The 21,201-nt window shown below is 59.3% G+C and overlaps 1 protein-coding gene across 2 annotated transcripts; it reads right to left on the bottom strand.

Annotated features, from left to right (window-relative positions):
• Positions 1-1,872: 1,872 nt before the first annotated feature.
• Positions 1,873-12,457, bottom strand: NUAK2 (NUAK family kinase 2). Of its 2 annotated transcripts, none has more exons than XM_027444800.3 (7): positions 12,207-12,457; positions 7,632-7,752; positions 6,426-6,577; positions 5,543-5,608; positions 4,369-4,488; positions 4,092-4,224; positions 1,873-4,009 (listed from the first exon to the last, which is right to left on the bottom strand). In XM_027444800.3, the coding sequence occupies exons 1-7, from the start codon at positions 12,408-12,410 to the stop codon at positions 2,877-2,879; spliced, it is 1,929 nt and encodes a 642-aa protein (XP_027300601.3). In that variant the 5' UTR covers positions 12,411-12,457; the 3' UTR covers positions 1,873-2,876. The 2 variants fall into 2 exon arrangements, with proteins under 2 accessions (XP_027300601.3, XP_027300602.3); XM_027444801.3 differs by lacking the exon at positions 12,207-12,457 and adding an exon at positions 7,916-8,069.
• Between the last annotated feature and the right edge of the window lie 8,744 nt (positions 12,458-21,201).

Genomic DNA, 21,201 nt, shown 5'->3' with positions numbered 1-21,201 from the left:
AAGTTTTCTCCCTTTCTTGCTTTCTCCCTTTTTTTTGCTTTCTCCCTTTTTTTTTTTTTTTCCAGCCGCTCCAGGCTGCAGCCGAGTGCCCTTGAAAACAGGAGGGCTTTCATGTGGGGATTTCTTCTCTTCTGATCTTCAAAGAAATCCAGCAATCAAACAGGTAATATCGGAGGCACCTTTTTATAAAAAGCACCACTTTGAAAGCATCGTATGCAAAAGAAACGTCTCAACTTTGTTGTGTTAATTGTTCTGGCACTCATCGCTGCTCCACGGCTCAGAAATATCTGGCTCCAGGCCCGCGGTGCGTCAGACAGGCAGGATCACCAGAGCAGGAAACCTGAGGGGGGGGGAGAAAAAAAAAAAGCAGACGACAAAATAGGAGATTTTGGTGAGAAAGAGCGGCGGCGAGGCTTTGTCAGAAGAGTTTGGGCGATGACAGCAGGAAGCTGATAGGAAAACCCATGGGGTTTTCTGCCAGCCCTGCCCGAGGGGCGACGTGCTTCAGCTGCGGGCTGTCCCGGGGGGGGCCCAGCACCCGGCAGGGCACGCGGCTCCCCTCCCACGCCGCGTCCCCCCAGGGTTGATCTGAGCCCCAAATTTGGGCTCTGTGCATCCGGGCTCCCAGCACAAGCCCAGGCAGGATGGGGCCGGGGCTGACTCACGCCGGCAGCACCGCTCCTGGGCACGGCACGGCCGGGAGATGCGGGGGCCACTTGCTGCCCCCCCCTGCACCCCAACACCCTTTTCTCCCCTTTCTTAGCCCCCCCGGACCCTGTGGACGCTCGTGGATGTTGCACAGGTTCGTGGCTCCCACAGCAGCCCCAGAGGAGCTGGGGGGTGCTGCTGGGGGCTGGGGCAGGGTTCAGCGCATCCAGACGTGGGGGACCCCAAGCCCAGCACCCGATGGAAAATCCAAGCAGCCGATTTCAGAAAGGTCTGCGGCACCCATTCCTGAGCAGGGGATGCACCAAATGCCCTGGTAAGAAGCCAGAACCCCTAAAAATGACAGCAGGAAGGGGGCCAGGCTGCACCCCACCGCCGTGGTGCTCGCTGTGGGCTGGCTTCACCCACGTAACCCCCCGACAGGGGCAGGGAAAGAGGACACTGATTGTGGAAATCTGCAGGGCCAGCACTGTGGGAAAAGTGCTGAGCCCCTCGCCCACGTGCGGCTGGGGAGGGGGCTTTGCCAGGCAGCTCCCAGGAGCCTGGGAGGGAGCTGCTCAAATCCTGCCTTGGGGCGCTCCTGGCATCGCGAGGGGCTCTGCCCTCGCACCCATGGGTGCTGTGGGCCCTTGGCAGGCAGGGAGCGATAGGACTTTGCCCCGGCTGGCCCCGCACTGGTTTAAGCTCTCTGCTGGTCCTTAATGGGCCTGGAAGCACGCGGGGAATGCGCGGCGGGGGGCAGAGCGCAGCGTGCCCCCCATGGCCTCAGCGGGGGCCTGGCACGCAGCCCCCCCCCCCCCCCCCAAGCCCTCCCCTGTGGCAGGGACCTGAAATATCTCCTATTTACTGGGGTGGAAAGGGGAATTGTTACAGGGCTCTGGAGAGCAATAAAAGCACTCTGTGCTGCAGGAGAAGGGGACAAAGGAAGCTGGGGGAGAAAGGGGCAGAGAGGAGACCCCCCCCCCAAAGCTGTGCCCCGTTACAGATGGCACCTGCAGGCACAGGGAGATGGGATTCAGCTCTCCAGGGCCAGATCCTGCTGCTGAAGCTGCTCCACACCCTCACAGCATCATAAAAGCAGGAGGGAGTTTGGTTCTCCCCCCAGCAGGGGCTCAGCACCCCACAGTGCCGGGGGGAGAAAAGCCGAGGGTCACCTTTGAGCATCCCCCAGCCACAAGGCAGGGGAAGAACAATCAAGACAACAGCCAGCATCCACCTTTTGCTTTTAATTTAATGGTTTAGGTTGTAGGAAGGGGAAGGGAAACGGCCAGCAAACACGGCAGAGGGTGCAGAGCTTTGACTCGCAGCATGGGAGCACAGCCCAAACACCTCCGCCCCCCCCCAAAAAAAAAAAATAAATTGGGTGGCTGTTACTGAGCCAGACAAATCCAGTGCTGTTGAAGTTAAACATTAACCTCAGACAAGAGGCAATAAATAAAGCAGTGCCTTATAAGAGGCACCTCTTTTTTTTTTTCTTTTTTTTTTTTCCTTTCCTCCTTTCAACATTAAAAATTGGCATCAGAGCACGTTTTCAGGCTGTGGTTTCGGCCTCAGCCAGACCCAGGTTTCCTGCAGAGCCGGGGTTTTCCCCTTCTGTGTGCAGGATGAGGCCCAGGCCCACAGCATCAAAGCACGTGCATTATTCCAGTTGGGTTTCTCAGGGCAGGAGAGGGAAGGGCTGGGGCTGGACCCCGTTACCAGCAATCCCAAAAAAAAAAGCCTGGACGGCACCTCTCAGCCTCCTGCCAGCACCCTGCTACATCTCTAGCTTGGTTGAGGTATATCACCTGCCCTATCCGTTATCTTGTGCAGCCAAAAAATAAACAAAAACACAAAAAAACAGTGCAAAGAAAAAAAAATCCCACCCCCCCAGCTCCTTCCCTCCCATGAGATGAACCTGCCTGGGTGGCAGGGAGGAACCCGATCACCCAAAGTGCTGCTGAGCTGGCTCCTGGAGCACCCCCAGACCCCAGGGGGGCTGTCGGAGCAGCTCAGGGCTCTGGTCCCATTTTATCCCCTCCCCTGGAGATGTGCCCAGGCCACCCCCCTCCCCACGCTGCAGCCCCTCCAGCATCCCGCAGCCACCGCGGCTCCCTCCCTGCGCATCCCAGCGCCTCCAAAATAAATACGTGGGGCACGGGGCGGCAGCAGCAGCCACCCCGGGCTCAGGGGAGCCCGACGGGGACACGTGGGGTGGCCGCAGAGTGTCCTCAGCTCAGCTTGATGCCGATGGCCACGGCGTGCCGGTAAGCCTCGGTGACATTGTCACAGCTCTCCAGGGAGAAGCGGCTCTCCCCCAGGGCACTGGGGCAGTGCGTCATGGTCCAGCGGCGCAGCCGGCACCCTTCATCCACCTCCTCCTCCTCCAGCCGCAGGAGGCTGTCGGCGGAGACGCAGCCCCGCATGCCCACGCCGCTGGGGGGGACACGGGTGGGCAGGTCGAGCTGGTCAAAGGACTCGGTGGAGAGGATGCTGTCCTCGCTCACCGCGCTGGCTGGGCGGGCGCGGGGGGCTAGGGGGGCTCTGGGTAGGGACACCTCGCTGAAACACCCAAAGCCCTGCCCCGGGGGGGCGGCTGGCTCGGTGCTGCTGGGGGAGTACTTGCTGCTGTGCTTGAGGATGCCTTTTCGGCCAGAGGGGAGGCTGGGGGGGGGCTGATCTGAAGAGGGGCTGTCGGCAAACACGCTCCCATCAAGGTCCAAGCTCCCTGCGTCCAGAACGTCCCCGGACTCGCAGCATTCCAGGGATGAGTAATAGCCCGACTCCCTCTTCGGGGGCTTTTTTAGGATTCCCTTCTTGGGCACAACCGTGGGGACGATGACGCTGCCCTCGCTGCCAGCCAGTGCCTCCGGGGACAGGATGTGGATGAGAGCCACGGCAGCCCCTTCTCCATCCTCGCTCTTCGCCTCACCCGCGGGAGCTGCCGGCGGAGGGCCGGGCACCTTCTGTTCGCAGGAGTTCCTCTTCTTCAGGATGCCCTTGGGCCGCTTGAGGATGGACTTGGAGGGGTTCTCGGGGGCCTGGGCCGCCTCCTGCAGCACGTGGGAGACGTCGTTCTCCTTCTTGGACTTCTTGAGCGAGCGCTGCCGCTCCAGGGCCACGCCGGGGATGTGCTGCTTGAAGAAGCAGCGCACCTTGGAGCTGTTCTCGAAGAGGGGCCGGGAGGAGCGCCGCAGCCACTCCGCCACCGTGGCCAGGGGGGATTCGCTCTCCCGCAGCATCTCCTGCTCCCCGAGGGGCACTCGGTAGCCCCAGTTGACCCACCAGTGCGTGGCAATGTCCTCGATGGTGGCGCGGCGCTCGGGGTTCACCATCAGCATCCACCGGATCAGCCCGCAGGCATCTGGGGAAGGAGAGGCAGGTCAGGCACCAGCAGAGCTGGGGCGGGGGGGAAAAACCACGCAGGGGGGCAGGGGGCTGCCTACCTGACAGCTTGGTGGGCTCCCGGTAGTCCCCGCTCGTGATCTGCTTGACCAGAGTCTTGTAGTCGTGGCCGTCGAACGGCATCGTGCCGTGCACCAGGATGTAGAGGAGAACGCCGAGGGACCAGCTGTCCACCTGCCACAGGGAGAGGTGACCCTGGAGGGGGGCAGCAGGACCAGGCCCCCCCCCACCGCCCAGCCAGAGGCTCACAGCAGCTCCTGGGGTGCAGGACAGGGCTCACACCCCCCACCCCAGACCCTCCTGTGGGGCACAACGTACCTCCGGGCCCTTGTAGGGCCGCCCGTTGATGATTTCGGGGGATGCGTAGAGAGGGCTGCCGCAGTACGTCTGCAGGAACTTGTCCTGCTGGTAAACGTTGGACAGGCCAAAATCTGCGATCTGGAGAGGGAGGATGAGGCCGTTAGCATGCAGCAAGGCTCACGTGGCTGTGCTGCTCCCCCTGCCATCAGGGAGCTCTCCAGCTCTGGGCTTGGCAGAAACCAGTCCCCAACTTGTCACCCCGGGTCTTGCCCTCGCTTTGGGCACCCTCCTGATGTCCCCGGGGAGGGCAGCATCCCAGCCTTTCCCCCCTGCCCTGTTCCTCCTCCAAGCAAGCTCCCCACAGCCTCCTGCTCCCAGCTCTGCCCCTCCAGCCCCATCACCCCCACACCTCGAGCAGGGGCAGCTGCGCTCAGAGGGAGCATCGCAGGGCTCTGCTCCAGCTCGATCACGGCCACGAGAGGCTGCTTCACCCCTCCTCTGCCCCAAAAGCTGGCACGCAGCCCTTCATTGTGCCCATTGCATGCCATTTCCCAGCGAGCAGAAGGTACGGTCCCTGCTCACGGGGTTACCACTGGAGATAACACCCAGCCCTTTCATCTCCAGCCACGCCGACCCCGGGGAGGCAGGCACAAAAGGAGCAGCACCACCAGGAGCAGCAGGGCCTGGCTGCCCCACTCTGTGCTTACTGGGAGCGGGACTTGCACTGGGAGCCGTCGCACCCAGCCTGCCTGGGTTGGAGCTCGGTGCTCAGACTTTGCCCTCTTATCAGCTGCCAAACAAACCCTGGTGGCTTCAGCAGCCAGAGCTCGGGCTCTGCCTCTGCAGCCTCTGCCCTGGCAGCCAAAAGGGGGATTTGGGAGCCCTCCTGGTCCCCATCTCTCGGGCTGGCTGCCTCAAACCACAGCAAACAGTGGCACAGGTGATCACAGCAGCCTCTGGGCCAGCAGAGCTTCCCCAGGGAGGTGGGGACCGGGTGCCCCAGGGCATACAGGGTGTCACAGCCACCCCCAGCCCCACTGCCCTGCTCCCCCGACCCCAGAGACATCTGCAAGGGATGGGGCAGGAGCAGCAGCACAGGAAACCAAGGAGCTCCTCAGCCCCCAAATTGGGCAGCATCCCTCCCAGCTGGGCAAAACCCCAAAGCATGGCCAGACCCCGCAGCCCCCCTCACCTTGATGTTCCCATTGGCATCCAGAAGGATGTTCTCCAGCTTCAGGTCTCTGTGCACGATCCCATTCTGCAAGGGAAGGCAGAGCCGGGCTCAGCTCAGGGTGTTGGAGGAAGGGAAGGGATGGGGAGGTCACTGCCGTTCACCCACGGGCGTTGACCCAAGTCAGGGCGGTGAGATATCAGGAAATAACCCCAGGTTTGTAGCCGAGGATGAGCTGGAAGCCACGTCCCGACCTGGGTGCTACCAGCAGGGCTTTTCCCACATGCCAGCACCCCGCACCAGGCTCCTGCACCCACTGGGTCCCACTCCCCAGGGCGAGCCCAGCTCCGGGCTCTGCTGGGACCTGCCCAAGCAGCACCCCGAGGTGCTCCAGGCTCAGGAGGCACCCTGCAGCCTCCCATTGCTGCCGAGGGCGGGCAGGATCCCAGGGCTGAGGATGACCCACGTGAGACCCCCGAGCATCCCCAGGGGGACTCCTGGGGTCCTTGCAGGGCAGGCAGAGCCCACCCGCAGCCCCACAGCCCCCTCCCAGGGAACGAGGTGGTGACCCAGGGCTGTGCCCGCAGCCCTCGCACCCAGCCCTGGGCGGGACAGGGTTTGGTGCCACCAGCGGGGTTAGTCAGCCCGACGGCGCAGCAGCCGCTCGGCGAGGCTGAGCCTTCCCAAAACGCTGCTGGGGCACTTCCCAAGGGCCCCCACACCCTGCAGATAAGGGGCAGGGTTAACCCCACTTCCCAGGAAAGGCGGGTGAGCTGCTCCCACCTCCCAGCCCCACGTGGAGCATCCCTACCACGGCTCCAGCACCTCTTACGCAGCGGTGCCGAGCCCAGGGGAGCTGCCCTGCCCCGATAATCCCCCCCGCAGGAACACGGCCCCCACGCACCTTGTGGCAGTAGTAGACGGCCGACACGACCTGGCGGAAGAAGTGGCGTGCCTCCTGCTCCGACAGCCGCTGCCGCTCGCTGATGTAGTCGTAGAGGTCCCCCTTGCTGGCGTACTCCATCACGATGACGATCTTGCTGCTGTTCTCAAACACTGTGCACAGGCGGGGAGGGGAAGCACAGGGCATCGGGGGGGGTGCGTGGAGCCGAGGGACTTCAGCAGCTCCCAGGAGCCCCGACTGACCCCAACACGTTGCTTGTCCCCCTCGCTCTGGTTTGCGGACCAGGTGTTGGGTTTGTGCTGCTCTGGGGTCATATGGGGATGGCCAGAGCTACCCAAGGGGCCTCCAGCAGCTCACACAGGGACAGGCTCTGATCCTCCAGGAGGAGGCTGGAACACCCCATTCTTCCCTAAACAGAAGCTTCCCTCCTTACTTAGAGGGAAGGGGTCAAAGGCACAGCCGGGCGGGCTCGCCATGCCCCACAGGGCGCGTTTTCCCCCTGTTTGGGGGCAGCTACCTCACTGCTCCTGAATTCCTGCGCCCAGAGTGACTCAGCCCTCACAAACAGCACACGAGCTGCCCGGCAGCGTGCTGTTGTTGGGAGGACAACAGGGCTCTGGATACCTCACGTACACCGCCCAGGTGGCAGCAGCCCAGCAGCGGCCGCACGCACGCACCGGGCACACCGCGATAAACCCTGCGCACGCTGGGCTCGCTGCCAAAGCGCTCGGGTTTGAGCAAAGCCTGACCCAGTCGGAGGCTCGCTCCAAATCTGATCATGTCTGGAGCTCGAGGAGCTGCCTTTCGGCTGCTCTGGCATTGTGCTGATGGCCTGGGAGCAGAGCCCAGCCCCTGCCACAGAGCAGAGCCCAGCGGCATGGGGAGCGATACGGGCACCGTGGTTTGGTTTTGCTGGGCCCCAGGGGAAGGAAAGGGAAGGGCTCCAGCACTGAGGTTTAGCTCCTGCCCCGGGCTGAGAGCAGAGCCATGGGGATTTCCACTGCAGGGATTGACACCGCTACGGTGCCAGGCTCTTAAAGACCACACAAACTCCCAGGGTGTGCGGGAGGGCACGGGGCAGGTTCTGGAGCTGGTAATTCCCCAAAGAGCAGCGGGGCAGGAGCAGGGGAGGCACGGCCCCTGCCAGGGCTGCAGGGGAGGTCAGGGAAGCGGCTGGAAAGGAAAGGGGGTGGCAGGGGGGCTCACCTTCATGGACAGCGATGATGTGGGGGTGGTTGAGGGACGACATGATCTCGATCTCTCTCCGGATGTGGACAAGGTCCTGCTCATCCTTGATTTTGTCTTTCCGGATGGACTTGATGGCCACCTGCAGACCAACACACAGACACACAGCGGTCACCCAGATGCCAGGAGAGGACACCACAGCCCCCTGCAGAGGGGGAGCCCCCCCGTCTTTTGGGAAGGGGCTCTCTAACAAGGGATGAGCAGCCCAGCTCCCCACACAGCCGTGCGCTATCCAAGGGCATCACCTCTCCACGGGAGCAGCTTAGCAGCCAGCTTCAGCTGTGAGGGTTTGACAGCTTCCAAGCCCTGGTGCTGAGCACACAGGGGCTGCTCACCCCCCACGAGAGCAGCTCCAAGCCCCCTGGGCAGGCAGCACTGCCCATTTCTCCTCTGTTTGAGTGGCTTTACGGGAACCAAGTCCTAGGCTGCAGACGCCGCTGGACCGTGGCCAGAGGAATGTGACCAGCACACATGACCGGGGAGATAACGACAGCTCCTTAGGGTCACGGAAATGGAAAAAACAGGTTTTGTTTTCATCACGAATGTTTGTTTCGAGGAGGTGATTACGTAGAGGGAAGGGAAAGTTTGGTGGTAAGGAGCAGATCCTGCCCAGAAAGCGCTGCAGCCGGCCGGGGACCCCTTTCGCTTGGGTTTCCCAGTTATCCTCAGCAAGAAAACCGAAAGGGGAGGGGAAAGGAGGGAAAGTGCTGGAGAATAGATGCCTTCTAATCCTTTTTCAAAAGGGCTGGGGAGAGACAATGTGGTCCCAGGGCTGAATTTACAACTGAATCCAGCAGAACCTCTTTTCTTGTACCAGACAAGAATGCGGAACAGCCTTAATCCTGAAGGGACCCACGCCGGGTCTCCCAGCAACGCGCAGAGGGGCCGCAGACACCCAGCGGCCCCAGCCCACGCTCACAGCTGCGAGACGTGCACGTGGCCTCGTCCCCCTCTGCTTTAGGGGAGCCCCAAACCCTGCTGTGAGACCCCCAGCCCGCCAAGGAGCCGGGGTTGGGAAGCCCTGCTCCTTCCCAGCGCCCCCAGTAAGCAGTACTGGGAGAGCTGCGTGGCCTCCATGCATCAAGCAGACTTTTGCCACCCTGACTTGCAGCTATGTCACATTTCCACCTCTTTTTCCACCACGAAGCTCCCACCTGACGCTGCCCAGGCAATATTTTCCAATACAGCTGCTCTGAGCAGAGCCCATCTCGCACTCAGGTGCTGAAGCAGCGAGATCTCAGCTGCCACGGCTGCGTCTTGGAGCTCACACCAGCCTTAAGGGCTCGGACAGGCATGCAGGACATGGGCTGGTCGAGTCCCTTTGGCCCTGGAGAACATCTCTGGGGCTTCAGCCCAGGGCAGGTTTGTCCCCTGCAGCAGCCCAGGCTGGAGGCAAGCACGCAAGCAGGATGGACTCTGACCAGGACAGGTTCAATAACCCCGCAGAAAGCAATACCGAGGGCACTGAACAGCTTCTTGAAACCCAGGTATTCTTCCCCGTGACCTTTGCGCTATGCTAGCGGGTTAAAGTTTAACGATTTTCGCTCCAGCCCCTGATTTTCTGACCCCCTGCAGAAGGCAGGGAGCCAGCCTGCTGCCCTCTCGATTCAGCTCCCCCCTAAAAACCTCCGCACCCAGCCCTGCAAAAATAGCCTGAGTATTTTGGGGTGCATGCAGCACGTTGCTGACTGAGATGCTCGCGCTGAGCCTGGCCTCAGAGCAAGACTCAGTGCCTGGCGAAAGGCAAAGTGGCTGCAAGCAAGGGAAGCCCGAGGGGATGCCCCTGGCTGTACTCAGAGCAGTGACCGCTGAGGCTGCAGCACCAGCAGGATGAGTGCTGCTCAGCCCTGGAGCCATAACGGGGATATCACAGCAGGGAAAAGCCACCGTTAGGGTCTGTATCTCATATGACAGAGACTGAACCGACCCTTTAGGGTGGGATGATTTATCCACCTGTCAATCCCTGCTGGTTAATCCCTTGGATTTCTTGTCCTTCCCCAGGGGTACAGGGCAGCAGCTTTGTCCCAAGATTTCCCCTTACCTAACAGGGCTGGCAGAAGAGGATTCCCTCTAAGAAAGAGAAAAGCACCCTTGAGATTAGGACCAGGAGCTTCAGGGACAGGCAGCGATGCAGCCTCCACCCTCCCTCCACCACCGATGCTATATGATAAAAATTTCCTGCAAACAGCCCCCAGAACTCCCGCTGCAGGAGCCTGGAGAACAAAAAGTACTTTCCAAGTCAAAAAGGCTTCTAATTAAAAAAAGTTTTTTTTTTTTTTGGGGGGGGGGGGGGGGGCAGAACAGGTATTCTCAGCAGCTGCTGGAAGATGCATTAAGCTACAACCCCAGGCAGCCCTTCAGAAGTTGTTCCAGATTGCAAGTGCAGCGTTTCATGCGCCATGAAATATGGATTACAACCCGCTACGGAAGGGACCGGGGCTCGCCCCTTACAGCAGATCAAAGGAGGCTTCGCCGCCTCCGAATATTCCAGGTGCTGCCTTCCACTCGACACCACGCAAGCCCCCAGATCCGTTTCTGACACCGCCAGCCCGTCCCACAGGAGGTCCCGGTTTCTATTTGATTTCTATTTGACTTGGCTGCAGGCCAGGGCTGGGGAAGGAACAAAAAAAAAAAAAAAAAAGGGGCCAGATGCTGCCATGCAAACAGGTGCAGGAGCCAGTTTGCAGCACGCATTACTGAGTCTTCGAACCAAAACCAAGAGGTAGGGGAAGGAAGAAAAAAAAAAAAAAAAAACAAAACAATTTTTTCCCCACCTGCTCAACATTTCAGGGGTACAGAAGTTTTTTCTAAGGAGTGGGGAGGGCGCTCAGAAGTATCCATCAAAAGGCACAAGCACCATTTCACCTAAAGGATTTCTAGCCAGAAAACAAGACTTTGAGACAAAGAATGATCACAGAACCCCCACAAAAAAAAAGTCTGGCTGATGAAGCCTGGTCCCTGCAGCCCACCGGCTGGTTAGACACACTCTGAGCAAAGACCAGGCAGGTTAAAATTCAGAATGAAAAGAGGAAAAAAAAGACAGCTAGGCAGTATAACGAGATGGTTCAGCATTCAGCACATCTGACAGAGGCAGCTCCTGATCAGCCAGAGCCCTGCGTGGAGCAGCTCCAGCCCTACAGCCCCAGCCGGTACCGTGGGACCCGCGAGGGGTGGCAGGAGGCAGCAGTGCCTGCTCTCACACCTCGCTGGTTAGGAAGTGAAAGGCACTTAGAGAAGGAGCAAATAATGACCCGGCTCGGGATAAGCTTGAAGATTAAACAGGTCCGGAAACGCTGAGTGGTGCGAGAAAGAATTTGTGGGAAGAGGAGAGATTTGTGGTTAAGCCTCCTGTTCCTACACGGCCAGCTTGCTGCAGTACTAGTTAGTCGAGCCCTTGACTATCTCTGGAATTTATTGAGGAGGCATCGGTCTGTGTATTTAATTTGCATCATAACAGACTTATGGTACCAGACAAACAAGTCCCTGTCCTAAGGGGCTTCCGCAGATAGGTGAGCTCCGGCAGTTCAAAGATTTCCCTGCAGAAGCTTTGTTAGTTAGGGGCAGAAAGGGAAAGCCAAGGCTTCTCACCCATCCCAAAGGAAGGGATCCTCCCTGGCCAGTGGGTGGGAGCCGCATTTCAAGGCCCTGATTATGCAGCAGAACAGCAGCGCCTTCCGAACCAGATAGGCTAATAGGAACAGCAAGCCTGATTTAATCAAGAGCTGTTGCGTTACACCAAAACCTCTCCGATTTACAGTTGTTTTCCTCGACGCGCCTCGGTGGCACGCTAGCGATCCGAACCCGCACCCCTTTTGTGCTCAGGGCACCTTGGGGGGGGGCTCTCACTGCCCACCCGTGGTGCTGGGATGGTTGGGTTGGGGGGTGAGGGCTTTTTCCAGGTCTCATCCTGCAGCACAGGGTGCTCAGGGCTGAGCCGAGGCAGGGAAAGCACCGCCAGCTTTGCCCTTTGAACACCTGCAGCCTGCCCAAGGCCAGGGCTGCCAAAACCAGCAGCACCCCATTTTCACAGGGCAGTGCCCCCCAGCCCCCAGCTTTGGGGCACCAGAGGGAGGATTTGGGGAGGGGGGCTCCAAAGGGGGATTCTGCCAGCCCCGCTTCCACGCAGACCCTGAGGGCTCTGCTCACACACGGCTGCAGAGCCAACACATCCCATCAGCACCCCAAAAACTGGGCAAGAGGAAGGGGAAAGCCCTTGAGACCGGAGAGCAGTGTTTGCTCTCCACCACCGGCTGCCCCTCTCAGCACCCCGCTCAAGTGGGCGAGGGGCTGCAGGAGGAAGAGGAGGAGGAGGAAGAAAATGGGGGGGGAAAACGAGGTCCCTGGGGGCTGCCCCACAGCACCCTTGGGGGGCTCCTGTCCCCTCTCCAAGCCATGGGGGGGCTGCACCACCGCTGCCCCCCGGTTATCCGCAGGGGAAAACCGGGGCTGGATGAGGGAAGGATGCTCGGGGGGGGGGGTTAATGCTCGGGATGGGGGGCAAGCAATTAGGGGGGGGGGGACAGGAGCAGCTCTTACCAGCCTGCCGGAGCGCTCCCGAGCCTTCTTCACCTTGCCGTAGGTGCCTTTCCCCAGCGTCTCCAGGAACTCGTAGCGGTGCTTGAGGTTGTGCTTGTGGTGGTGCCGCTTCACCGCTTGTTTCTTAGCAGGGGGGGGCGGTGGAGGCGACCTGCCGAGCCCCCCCGGCTGCGGGGCACCCCCCGAGCCCGCCACCCGCTCCATACCCAGCTCCTGTCCCGGCTCAGCCCGGCTCGGCTCAGCCCGGCCCCGCTGCTAAATGCGGGGCGGCCCCGCCGGCCGCGCCCCCCCCCGCACCCATTGGCCGCCCTCCCGCCCGCCCCGCCCGGCCCCCGGTGCAGAAAGGGGGAGGGAGGAGAAATTTGGGGGGGAACGGGGATGGGGTCGGGTAGGGGTGGGGTAAAAGGGGGAGCCCCCGGAGCCGGGGGGCGCAGCTGTAAGGTGGGGGGGGGGGATTTGGGGAGGGGGAGCCCCTCAGGGAGGGTTGTGAAAGGTGGGGGGGGAATGAGGGAGGGATGCGAAGGGGGTGCTGCAGATAGGGGGGGGGAAATAGGGGGGCTGTGGGCTGGGGATGGAGGGTTTGGGGAGGGTGCTGCGGGGGGATGCTCGCACCCAAAGGAGGGCCAAGGGGGTGCAGGGAGGATGCGGGGCAAAGCTGGGGGGGTTTCGCACCGGGGGGGTGCGGGGACACGGGGATGGATGGACAGACAGACAGACAGACAGACACAGGCATGTGGATAGGGTTTGCTGCAAGGAGCCCCAGTGCACCCAGCGCTCTCTCCGAAAATAAAAATAAAAGTAAAAATAAAAATAAAAGTGAAAACAAAAATAAAAGTAAAAGTAAAAATAAATAATAAATAATAAAAATAAAATTAAAAATAATAAAAATTAAAATTTAAAAATAAAAATAATAAAACAATAAAAATAAATAAATGGGGGACACGGCTGCCTCCTGCCCCAGTGCTCCCCCACACAAAAACATTTCACGGACGTTTCTGGTTAACCCTGCAGCACCTCCCCGTGTGGTCTTCTCGCCCCTGTGGTAAAGCTTTGTTTGGAGATATTAAAAGAATGCAGCGATTTCCCAAAGCAGCCAAAACAAAAGCTCTTTGCCCAGCTCTGGCATGTGCGAGGACACACTGCATCGATCCAAGCGGCAGATAACCGCGGCGTTACTCATCCTCGTGCTCCGACCTGGATTTTCCCACCGCTTCCAGCGGGTCTGGGGCAGACGGGGTGAGGCAGGGCAGGGGCTGGAGCGTGCAGCCAGGGGATGAGCTCAGCTCTGCAGGCTCTGGGCCCCCCGAGCACAGAGATAGCGGCTGTGCCTCGGCTACGGCAGGTCCTGTGCACGGCTGGAGCCCAGGTTATGGGACAAAGCCGTGCACCGGGCTCCTGCTCATCCCCGCCAGGGATCAGCCTCACCGCTCAACAGGCTCCAGGTTGGATACCATGGAGGCAGAGGACACGGAGGTTTCTTATGTCTTGTGGCTGTGTGGCTCTGTTGCGCACAAAACTTTGGGGATGACCAGGTTTTTGCAGTGTCCTGCAGCCTCTCCGCCAGGAACCCATGGGCAAAGCCGGTTTCTGCTTTACCACCAGTTATCCCCCATGGCACGGGGGCTGGGGGATGTCCTGAGATACCGCAGCAGGGCTGCACTGCTGAATTATTCACCGTGCCGTAACAGGAGCTGCTTTTCAATCTGAAGGTAGCGAGCAGGGCCCATAGGGGAGATAAACAAGGCGGAGAAGAGATTAACCAAACTGCAGCAATTTCAATGTCAAAGTAAACAGATAGGATCCTGTTCAGGCACAGCCCGCAGATTGCAGCAGGGTGGCAGGGGAAGGAGCAGGCCTTGTTGCAGCAAGGCAGGCGAGTTCCTGGGGCTGGGATGAAAGCTGCCGTGGCTCCCGGACACGGCCAGCCCCCAACGCTGCCTACGGAGCCATCCCCCCGTGGCTGCGGGATCGCTCGGGGTTGAGCCCACCGGCCCAAGAAGCACTCATTTAGCTCTGAGCACTGCTTATTGCTCTTCTTGATTTATAAGGATGCCTTCCAGAGGCTTTCCCTGGGCTGAAAGGAAATGAAGTGTCTGTCGGGCTTGCTTCTCTTTCTGTTTCTACCGGAGGAATTCTTCTCTGTGATTTTCCCGTGCAGTCGCTGACACATAAGCTTAGGTATGCTTTTGTTCCAGACTACCTCAGGAAGCCTTTTTTAATGGAAATGTCAAGGGACACAGATCTAAGTCCGCTGGAATCCACTGATAAGGATCCTGCGCTGCAGCAGTGGTGGTGCTGCTTCCTCAGCAGCGGGGAAACCCACAGAAAACCCCCTGCCCCCAGCCGCAGCCATCCTAAAGGTGGTTTCTGCTTTGTAACTGAGCTTCTGCTAACACCAACGTGAAAGTCAACAGGGGATTTGGCTCTGTGTCAGGGAAACCTCCCCAGAGCTAGCCTGATCAGCCCGACGCTTTGTGAGGACAGAAGATTTGTTCACCTCCAGCCTCCTATTCTTTTATTGTTATTATTTCTTAATTTTATATAAATGCTGCAGCGTTATCTCTGTACTAAAAGCATCCCTGTCGTGGTCCAAACCTGTGGCTCTGCCATTGGGCTTGGTGCGCACAGGCTCTGCTCACCTCTGTGAGCTGCTAAGGGGACAAAAATGCCCCAAAAGACACGCTTGTGGCAGCAAGCCCACCAAAAGGGAAAGGAAGGGTCCTGGCAGGCATTAAAATGCCAAAGAGGACAAAGAGGCAGATGATCACCTCTGCTTAGCGGTCTTCCAGGCTGGCAGCATTCCTCACCCTCTGCTGGGTAGTGCTCAGGCAGGTGTGAAACCCATTCCTCCCCCGAAAACACCAAGGAAGCGGTTTTTGCTCTGATCTTCCCCACTGGGTGCCCCATCCATCAGCAGAAGAAGGGAAACACATTAAGCAGCAATGGGAGCCTTTGGGAAAGTAATTTATGGCCTATCAAACGCAATGATTACAGCACAGGCCACCTCTGCAACCCACATTTCTGCAGCTGCCTGGGATTAAGGCAGCCTGCAGACACCCTTCAGCCCTCCGCTCGGTGTCAAGCTCAGCTCATTTTTCCCGGTGATCCCTCTCGATAACCCCTCGGTGGGAAGGGTTTGTGCTCCAGCTGGCTGCTTTTTAGGATCGTTTTGCCCAGCTCCATCAGCCCGATAAGGCTCTCGCTGCTCGGGTGGCCGGGTCCTGCCACCTCTCCTTATCACATCCAGCACGGGCAGGCTGCTGCGGGCAGCCCCCGAGATAAGCACATGTGCTGCAGTCAAAGATGAGGCATGACAGCAGAAAGCACAGCTGGCGTCTCATCCAGCTGGACAGGGCAGAGAAAACCACATCACCGGGCAGCTCTGCGTGTAGCGGTTTGGCTGGTGAGGCACACGGAGAAGAGACAAAGAGCAAGGCAGGGGCGAGCTGGTTTGGGGCAGCGAGCTGGTGCAGTCACTCCAGGGTTGCACGGGTGCCTGGATTTGGTTTCCTGCTCGCTCCCTGTCAAAGCAGGCCATGGATGGCCACAATGCCTCATTGCCCAGTCTCCTGTGCAGAACGAGTGGCCCAAAGTCAGTGACCCGCTGGTTTCAGCATGGGAATTACAGAGGCCAGGAACCAGCCGCTTCAAAATACAAACTTATCTTTGTGCTTTCATCACATTTTCAGGTGGTGACATGGTTTTTGTTATGTGGTATTTACCCTAGAAACTGGTAGAGGTGAGAGATGTACAGCGGTCTGAATTAAACTCTAATAAGAAAGTTTGTGAATAAAAACCAAAATGGCAAGCCCGGATCAATGCAGCCCCTGTAGTTCAACCACCGCAGTACCTCCTAGTCCTGCTGCTGAACCTCCACTTCTGCAAACCCCAGACAAGCAGGGACAAGGGCTGAGCAGCAGCCTGAACACAATTTTCTCCTGGGTTTGCCATTTTGGAGCAATTCCCCAGGTTTTGCTTTCTTCCTGCATATATACAACTAGATCATTCTAACGCAGTTACTGGGAGTTTGGAGCACACACCAGCACGTGCAAGCTCCCCACAGCAAGGAGAGAAAATATAATCACAAAATAAATATTTTTCTCACAGGTTCTTCTATAATACTGCACAGATTGTATGGGGCCAGGCTGCGCTGTGCGCCCAAGAACAGCCCTAAAAGGCTGCGGCAGGGATCGCCCGAGCCTGGGCAGCTCACGGGGCTGCAGAAACCCCGGGGCACTTACAAAAACAAAAAAAACAAACTCCCCCTAAAAGCTGGAGCCTGAATTTTCAGTGCAGGAAGCATTTGTATTTCACGGCAGTGACTCAATATCCTCTCCAGTGCGGGCGGATGCCGACGGAGAGGCTTTGTCTCAGCAGGGCTGGGAAGGCGACGGGGCCGGGGCAGCGCAGGGCACCACGGTGACAATGACAGATGGCACCAGTGCCTCCCAGTGCTGCTGCAGCTCCAGCAGCATGGAGGAGCTCTGTGTCTTTCCAAATGAAGAGAAATTCACAGCTGTAGCTGTATGGCAGCATTCACAAAAACCCTCATACTGGGTCCCCTTTTGGGAAGGGGAGCAAGGGGAGCGTTCACCCCAAGGAGCAGCTCCCGCTGACCACCGGGGCCAGCCGAACAGTGTGGGGCAGTTAGGGGACAGTGACAAGGAACAGGAGCTATTTCTGCTCTGCGACCAGATATATTAGAGGTTGCTTTAAAGAAATTTCCTGTTTATGCAGACAAAGGCTGCTTGGGGACAATGAGCAGCGATGCTCGTTGGCAGGAGAGTCGGGCAGCAATCAGCGACCGGACCGCAACGCTGCCGTGCTGGAACAGCCCTCAGCGCCGGTGCTGAAAAGCCTGGCTTCCAGCGAGCACGACTTTGAGTATCCAGAGTTCAGACGAGGACACGACAGCAGCCGGCTACATGATTTGCTGAGCCCCGTTAGGAGCTGGAAAATTACAAGGGCTCGGCTGGGTTGCAGATAAGGGCGCGCACAGAACCGTGCCCGCTGCGACTGCTGGGCATGGTGCTGTGCTGCCCGGTGGGCACGGTGCTGTGCTGCCTGGTGGCTGGGCAGGTCAGGAGGGGTGAAGCAGAGCTTTTTGCAGCTCCCCAGAAGCAGGAGGAGCCGTTTGACAGTCCTGCTACTGAGCAGTAATAAACGGTGCTACAATGTGTGGTTAAAAGCACTCAGCGTACGGATGTGTGAGCCCATTTCAGTGCAAGTCACTGTAATTGGTAATAGAGATATTAAAAAAAAAGGTACTGCAGACAATTCCCAATTCATTCTCAAGACTGCTGTCAACATTTCTTCAAAACAGGTCAAATTTACTACAAATTCTGGAAAGGAAGCTGGGTTGTAACCCAGTTATTTTGTGTTTGTTTGCACTATTTCCAAACGATTCCTTCTGCACCGCCATCCACAACAGTTGCACCAATTTAAAGGCCAATCTCAGCCAAATGCTTTGTCATCAGCAGGGCTTCTGTGCTGACGTCTAAGCATGCCTGCTCCTGAACTGGCATCTAAATTGGTTCTCGGTGTCAGACAGACATCAGCAACCCTCACGATATGAGACGAGGAGGACATTTCATTGAATTCCCTGCCCCTGAACAAGGAGCACTGACTGCAGTTTGCTTTCAGCTGGCCTTGGGAAGCCCTGCCTGACAAACCAGGGTGGCACCAGCCAGCTGAGGCCACAAACCCTCTGCTCTGTGAGCAGGAGTGGCCGTGGATGCTCCCCTGGAATGAAGCACGGAGGAACGAGCACCCGGGGCTGGTGCGCTCTGACCTGCTGCGTGTCTGCTGCTCACCGAGCGGGTGCAGCGGGTGAGCTCAGGCAGCTGCTTCCCCGAGATCTGTGCTGGTCACACCTGCAGCACCTGCCGGAGGTGATCAGCAGGTATGTGCAGCGCTGGTGTCATGCGGGACAAACCCAACCCGCAGTGCCCTGCGCCCCGTGGGACACCGCTGCTGAGCTGCCCAGGAGGACAGAGGGGCTCGTCTCGTCCCCAGCAGCCACCAAAACTCACCCCCGGGGTAGCTGGTAATTGCAATTCAAGGCCTGATTCAATTCTGATCACTGGGCTTGACCCCCTGGCTGAGGCTCTGCCTTGGCCCTCCAGGCACAATGGGATCCATCGGGTATCGGGGTCGGAGGTGGGAGTGCCATCACCCACTGAGAAGATGCAACAGGCGTCTGGGGAGAGAAACTCTGCAGCCACCCAAGCTGGAGAGGTTCAGTGGAGCTCAGGGAGCTGCAGCAGTGGGAGCAAGAGTAGGATTCAGCCACGGAGGCATTGGCACAGAGCAGCAGCATCACAGACTGCCTGCTTGGAGGGCTGGGGACCAGAATCCAGCCTTGTCCCAGCTACGGCAAGGTGCTTGGGCTCGGAGGCAGTGCCCGTTTATTGGAGCTGAAGCACTGCAGGAGACATTTATCAGCCTTTTCACATCGTGTCGCTTGCCAGATCCTTCAGATGTGCTGGATGCCATCAGCAGGGGTCCCTGCACAGCCCCGGGGGGCCCCAGGAGCCACCCCAGCAGCGCAGGGTCCCCACTGCTGGCTGGGAGGTGCTGGCAGCACTGGGGCTCAGCCCATGGATGCCATCTGCCGTTCAGACAGCACTGAGAGGAGGAAGGGAAACCACCCAGCACTGCTCAGCCTGAACATGCATAATGCTGGCTCCCAGTCAAACCAACCCCACAAACGTCGGGTGCCGCTGATTCACCTCCCCGCTCCCCAGCCTCGGCGCACGGTCACCTCTCCGTCACCTGGAGGGCAGGCACGGCTCTGCTGTCAACCAAAAGCAGGGGATCTCCTGCAGCCTCCCCTCTCCCGCAGCAGTAGGAGCTGCAGGACTCACGGTGCCGGTGTGAGAACCACCGGGGGAGAGCCGTCATCCTCCCACTCGTGTCTGCCAGCAGGCTGGAAGCAGCGAACGCTGCCGTCGAGCTGCAGCGGTACTGGGAAGGCTTGGAGGATTTCCCCTGCTCCCGGAGGGAATCTCAACCCACGGGAAGGGGCCTGGGATTTCCCACAGCCAAGAGGAGCCAGGGAAGGGATGCTTGTTCTCGGAGGAGGCTGGCACGAAGGTGGCTGTTGCTGGAGTCCCACGGTGGCTTTAAATAACCCAGTGCTCAGCAGCCTCAGAGCCTGCCTTGCACAAAGCTGGGTCCCCCCATCCCCACAGCCCTGATGATGAGCCCCAGGGAAGGCCAGCAGCAGCAGAGGAGCCCAGGAGGGGCTGGGGGCAGGAGTGGGGTTGACAGAGCCACTTTTGGGGTGCAATGCAAGCGCTGCGGATGGGCAGGACACTCATCTCCATCTCTGCCATCGGGTCACTTTCGCTTGGGGTTGCTCACACAGCATGCGTAATGTCTGGGGTGGAGGCTCATACAGCTTGGCTTGAAATAATTCACGATGAGTTTGACACCCCAGGTGGGTCCCATACAAGGGGCTGAGCACTGGCAGAGCTTGAGGACCCCGTGGCTGTGCTGTGGGACGAGGCTGGACCTCGGGCACCAAAAACTGACCCAGCGGGGCCGCACCGAGGTGATGCTGCCCCACAGGCAGAGCCCAGCACAGGGACAGGTCACCCCGAGCTCTCACCCTAACTCCTGCCACTGATTACGGATCCCTCTTGTCTCACCTTCCTGCTGCTGGTGCCTCTCCGAGCTCACACAGTGCTGGTAGGCAGCGAGCGGTGCTAGCACAAGGGGAAAAAAAAAAATCAAGCCACCAGCTGCAGAGGTCCCTGGGTGGGCGTTAGCTGGAGCTTGGCACAGCGGAGATGTGTGGGAAGTGTCTGAAACCTCGGCAGCTCCCTGCCTGGGCACAGCCCGTGGGGAAAAGTGCACCCATGTGGGAGCAGAGCCCTGTGCAGCTCTGGGGATGTGCTTGGGGTCGGTTTGGGAACCAGAGCTTGGGCTTCACGACAAAGGAGGCTGCCCTGCACCAGCTCCTTGCTCTGCTGCCAGCTCGGAGAGCTCCTTCCCTCCCTCTCTGAATGCTCGGCACATCTCCAGCTCTGACAACCGACCGGCTCCCCCCCGCCTCGTCCCCAGCCCCTGACACCTCTTCATTAAGTCCTGCAGCGGGTTTATTCCCACGACGCTGCTTTGTCTGCCTCGCTCCGCAGCCTTTCTGGGAGGGGGGGAGAAAGCGAAGGATCAGCCCCCAGCTGTGCTGCAGCCAGACAAAGGCGGGGGATTCCTCCTCCCCTTGCTCCAGCCTCACAAAGGCACCGGACCTGAGCCTCAGCCAGCGATAACCGGGGCTGGTGCGGGAGCAGGGGAGCAGGGCGAAGGCTCCCTCCCTTCCTCCAAGCCCCCTCTCCTCCAATTTTCACAGCTTTAGGGATGTTTCGTGGGGTCAGGAGGCAGCACCCTGGGGATGCACTCATGGGGGTGCTCTGGGCTCCTTCCCAGCCTGGACGGAGCCGCACGTCGAGGCTCAGCTCCCTCGCTGGGGTTTGTGTTTGCAGCCTCCCCGACGGGAACGGGGCGGCAGCACCATGGATGGGAACATGACAGGGGACAGGCTGGTTGCACTTCGGCAGAGACAAGCAGGTGGGATGTAAATAATTAGCGAGCAGGTTGTTCACTCTGCAGTCGGTGCTGTTCCCCTTTTATCTCTGTGCCACGGCGCTTGGAGATCAGAGAGGGAGAGGGCTTGGAGCTGACAGCGCCGTGCTTCAAACGCATCCCTCGCTTTGCTGCTTCCCAGCAGAGCCCCAGCACCCACGGCAGGGCCCAGGGGGACAGCAGCCAGGGGACACCGGGGGCACAGACAGCCCTGACCCCTGCCCTTGTCCCCAGGGGGCTCAGGGCTGGGAGGCAGCCCCGGCGCCACGGCAGCGGCAGCCGCACGGTGTCCCCCGCGCTCTGTGCTGCCTGCAGAGCCTGTGCCAGGCAGGGTCATCCCCAGGACCCCCACGATGCTCTCAGGTCAGGAACTGTCCCCAGAGAGGGATGGGGCATGCTGGAAATAGCA

The sequence above is a fragment of the Anas platyrhynchos genome, chromosome 27 (genome assembly GCF_047663525.1).
Source record: "Anas platyrhynchos isolate ZD024472 breed Pekin duck chromosome 27, IASCAAS_PekinDuck_T2T, whole genome shotgun sequence".
In the NCBI taxonomy this organism is placed as follows: domain Eukaryota; kingdom Metazoa; phylum Chordata; class Aves; order Anseriformes; family Anatidae; genus Anas; species Anas platyrhynchos.
Note: the sequence above shows the minus strand (reverse complement) of the source record. Positions and strands in the feature narration are given on the sequence as shown.

Bases quoted from the DNA above. Each gene is read 5' to 3' on its own strand.
- NUAK2 (XM_027444800.3), bottom strand. From the start codon at position 12,410: ATGGAGCGGGTGGCGGGCTCGGGGGGTGCCCCGCAGCCGGGGGGGCTC. The intron at 7,753-12,206 runs GTAAGAGCTGCT...GTTGGTCTGCAG, and splicing joins GGGAGCGCTCCGGCAGGCTG to GTGGCCATCAAGTCCATCCG. The intron at 6,578-7,631 runs GTGAGCCCCCCT...GCCTGTGCACAG, and splicing joins CATCATCGCTGTCCATGAAG to TGTTTGAGAACAGCAGCAAG.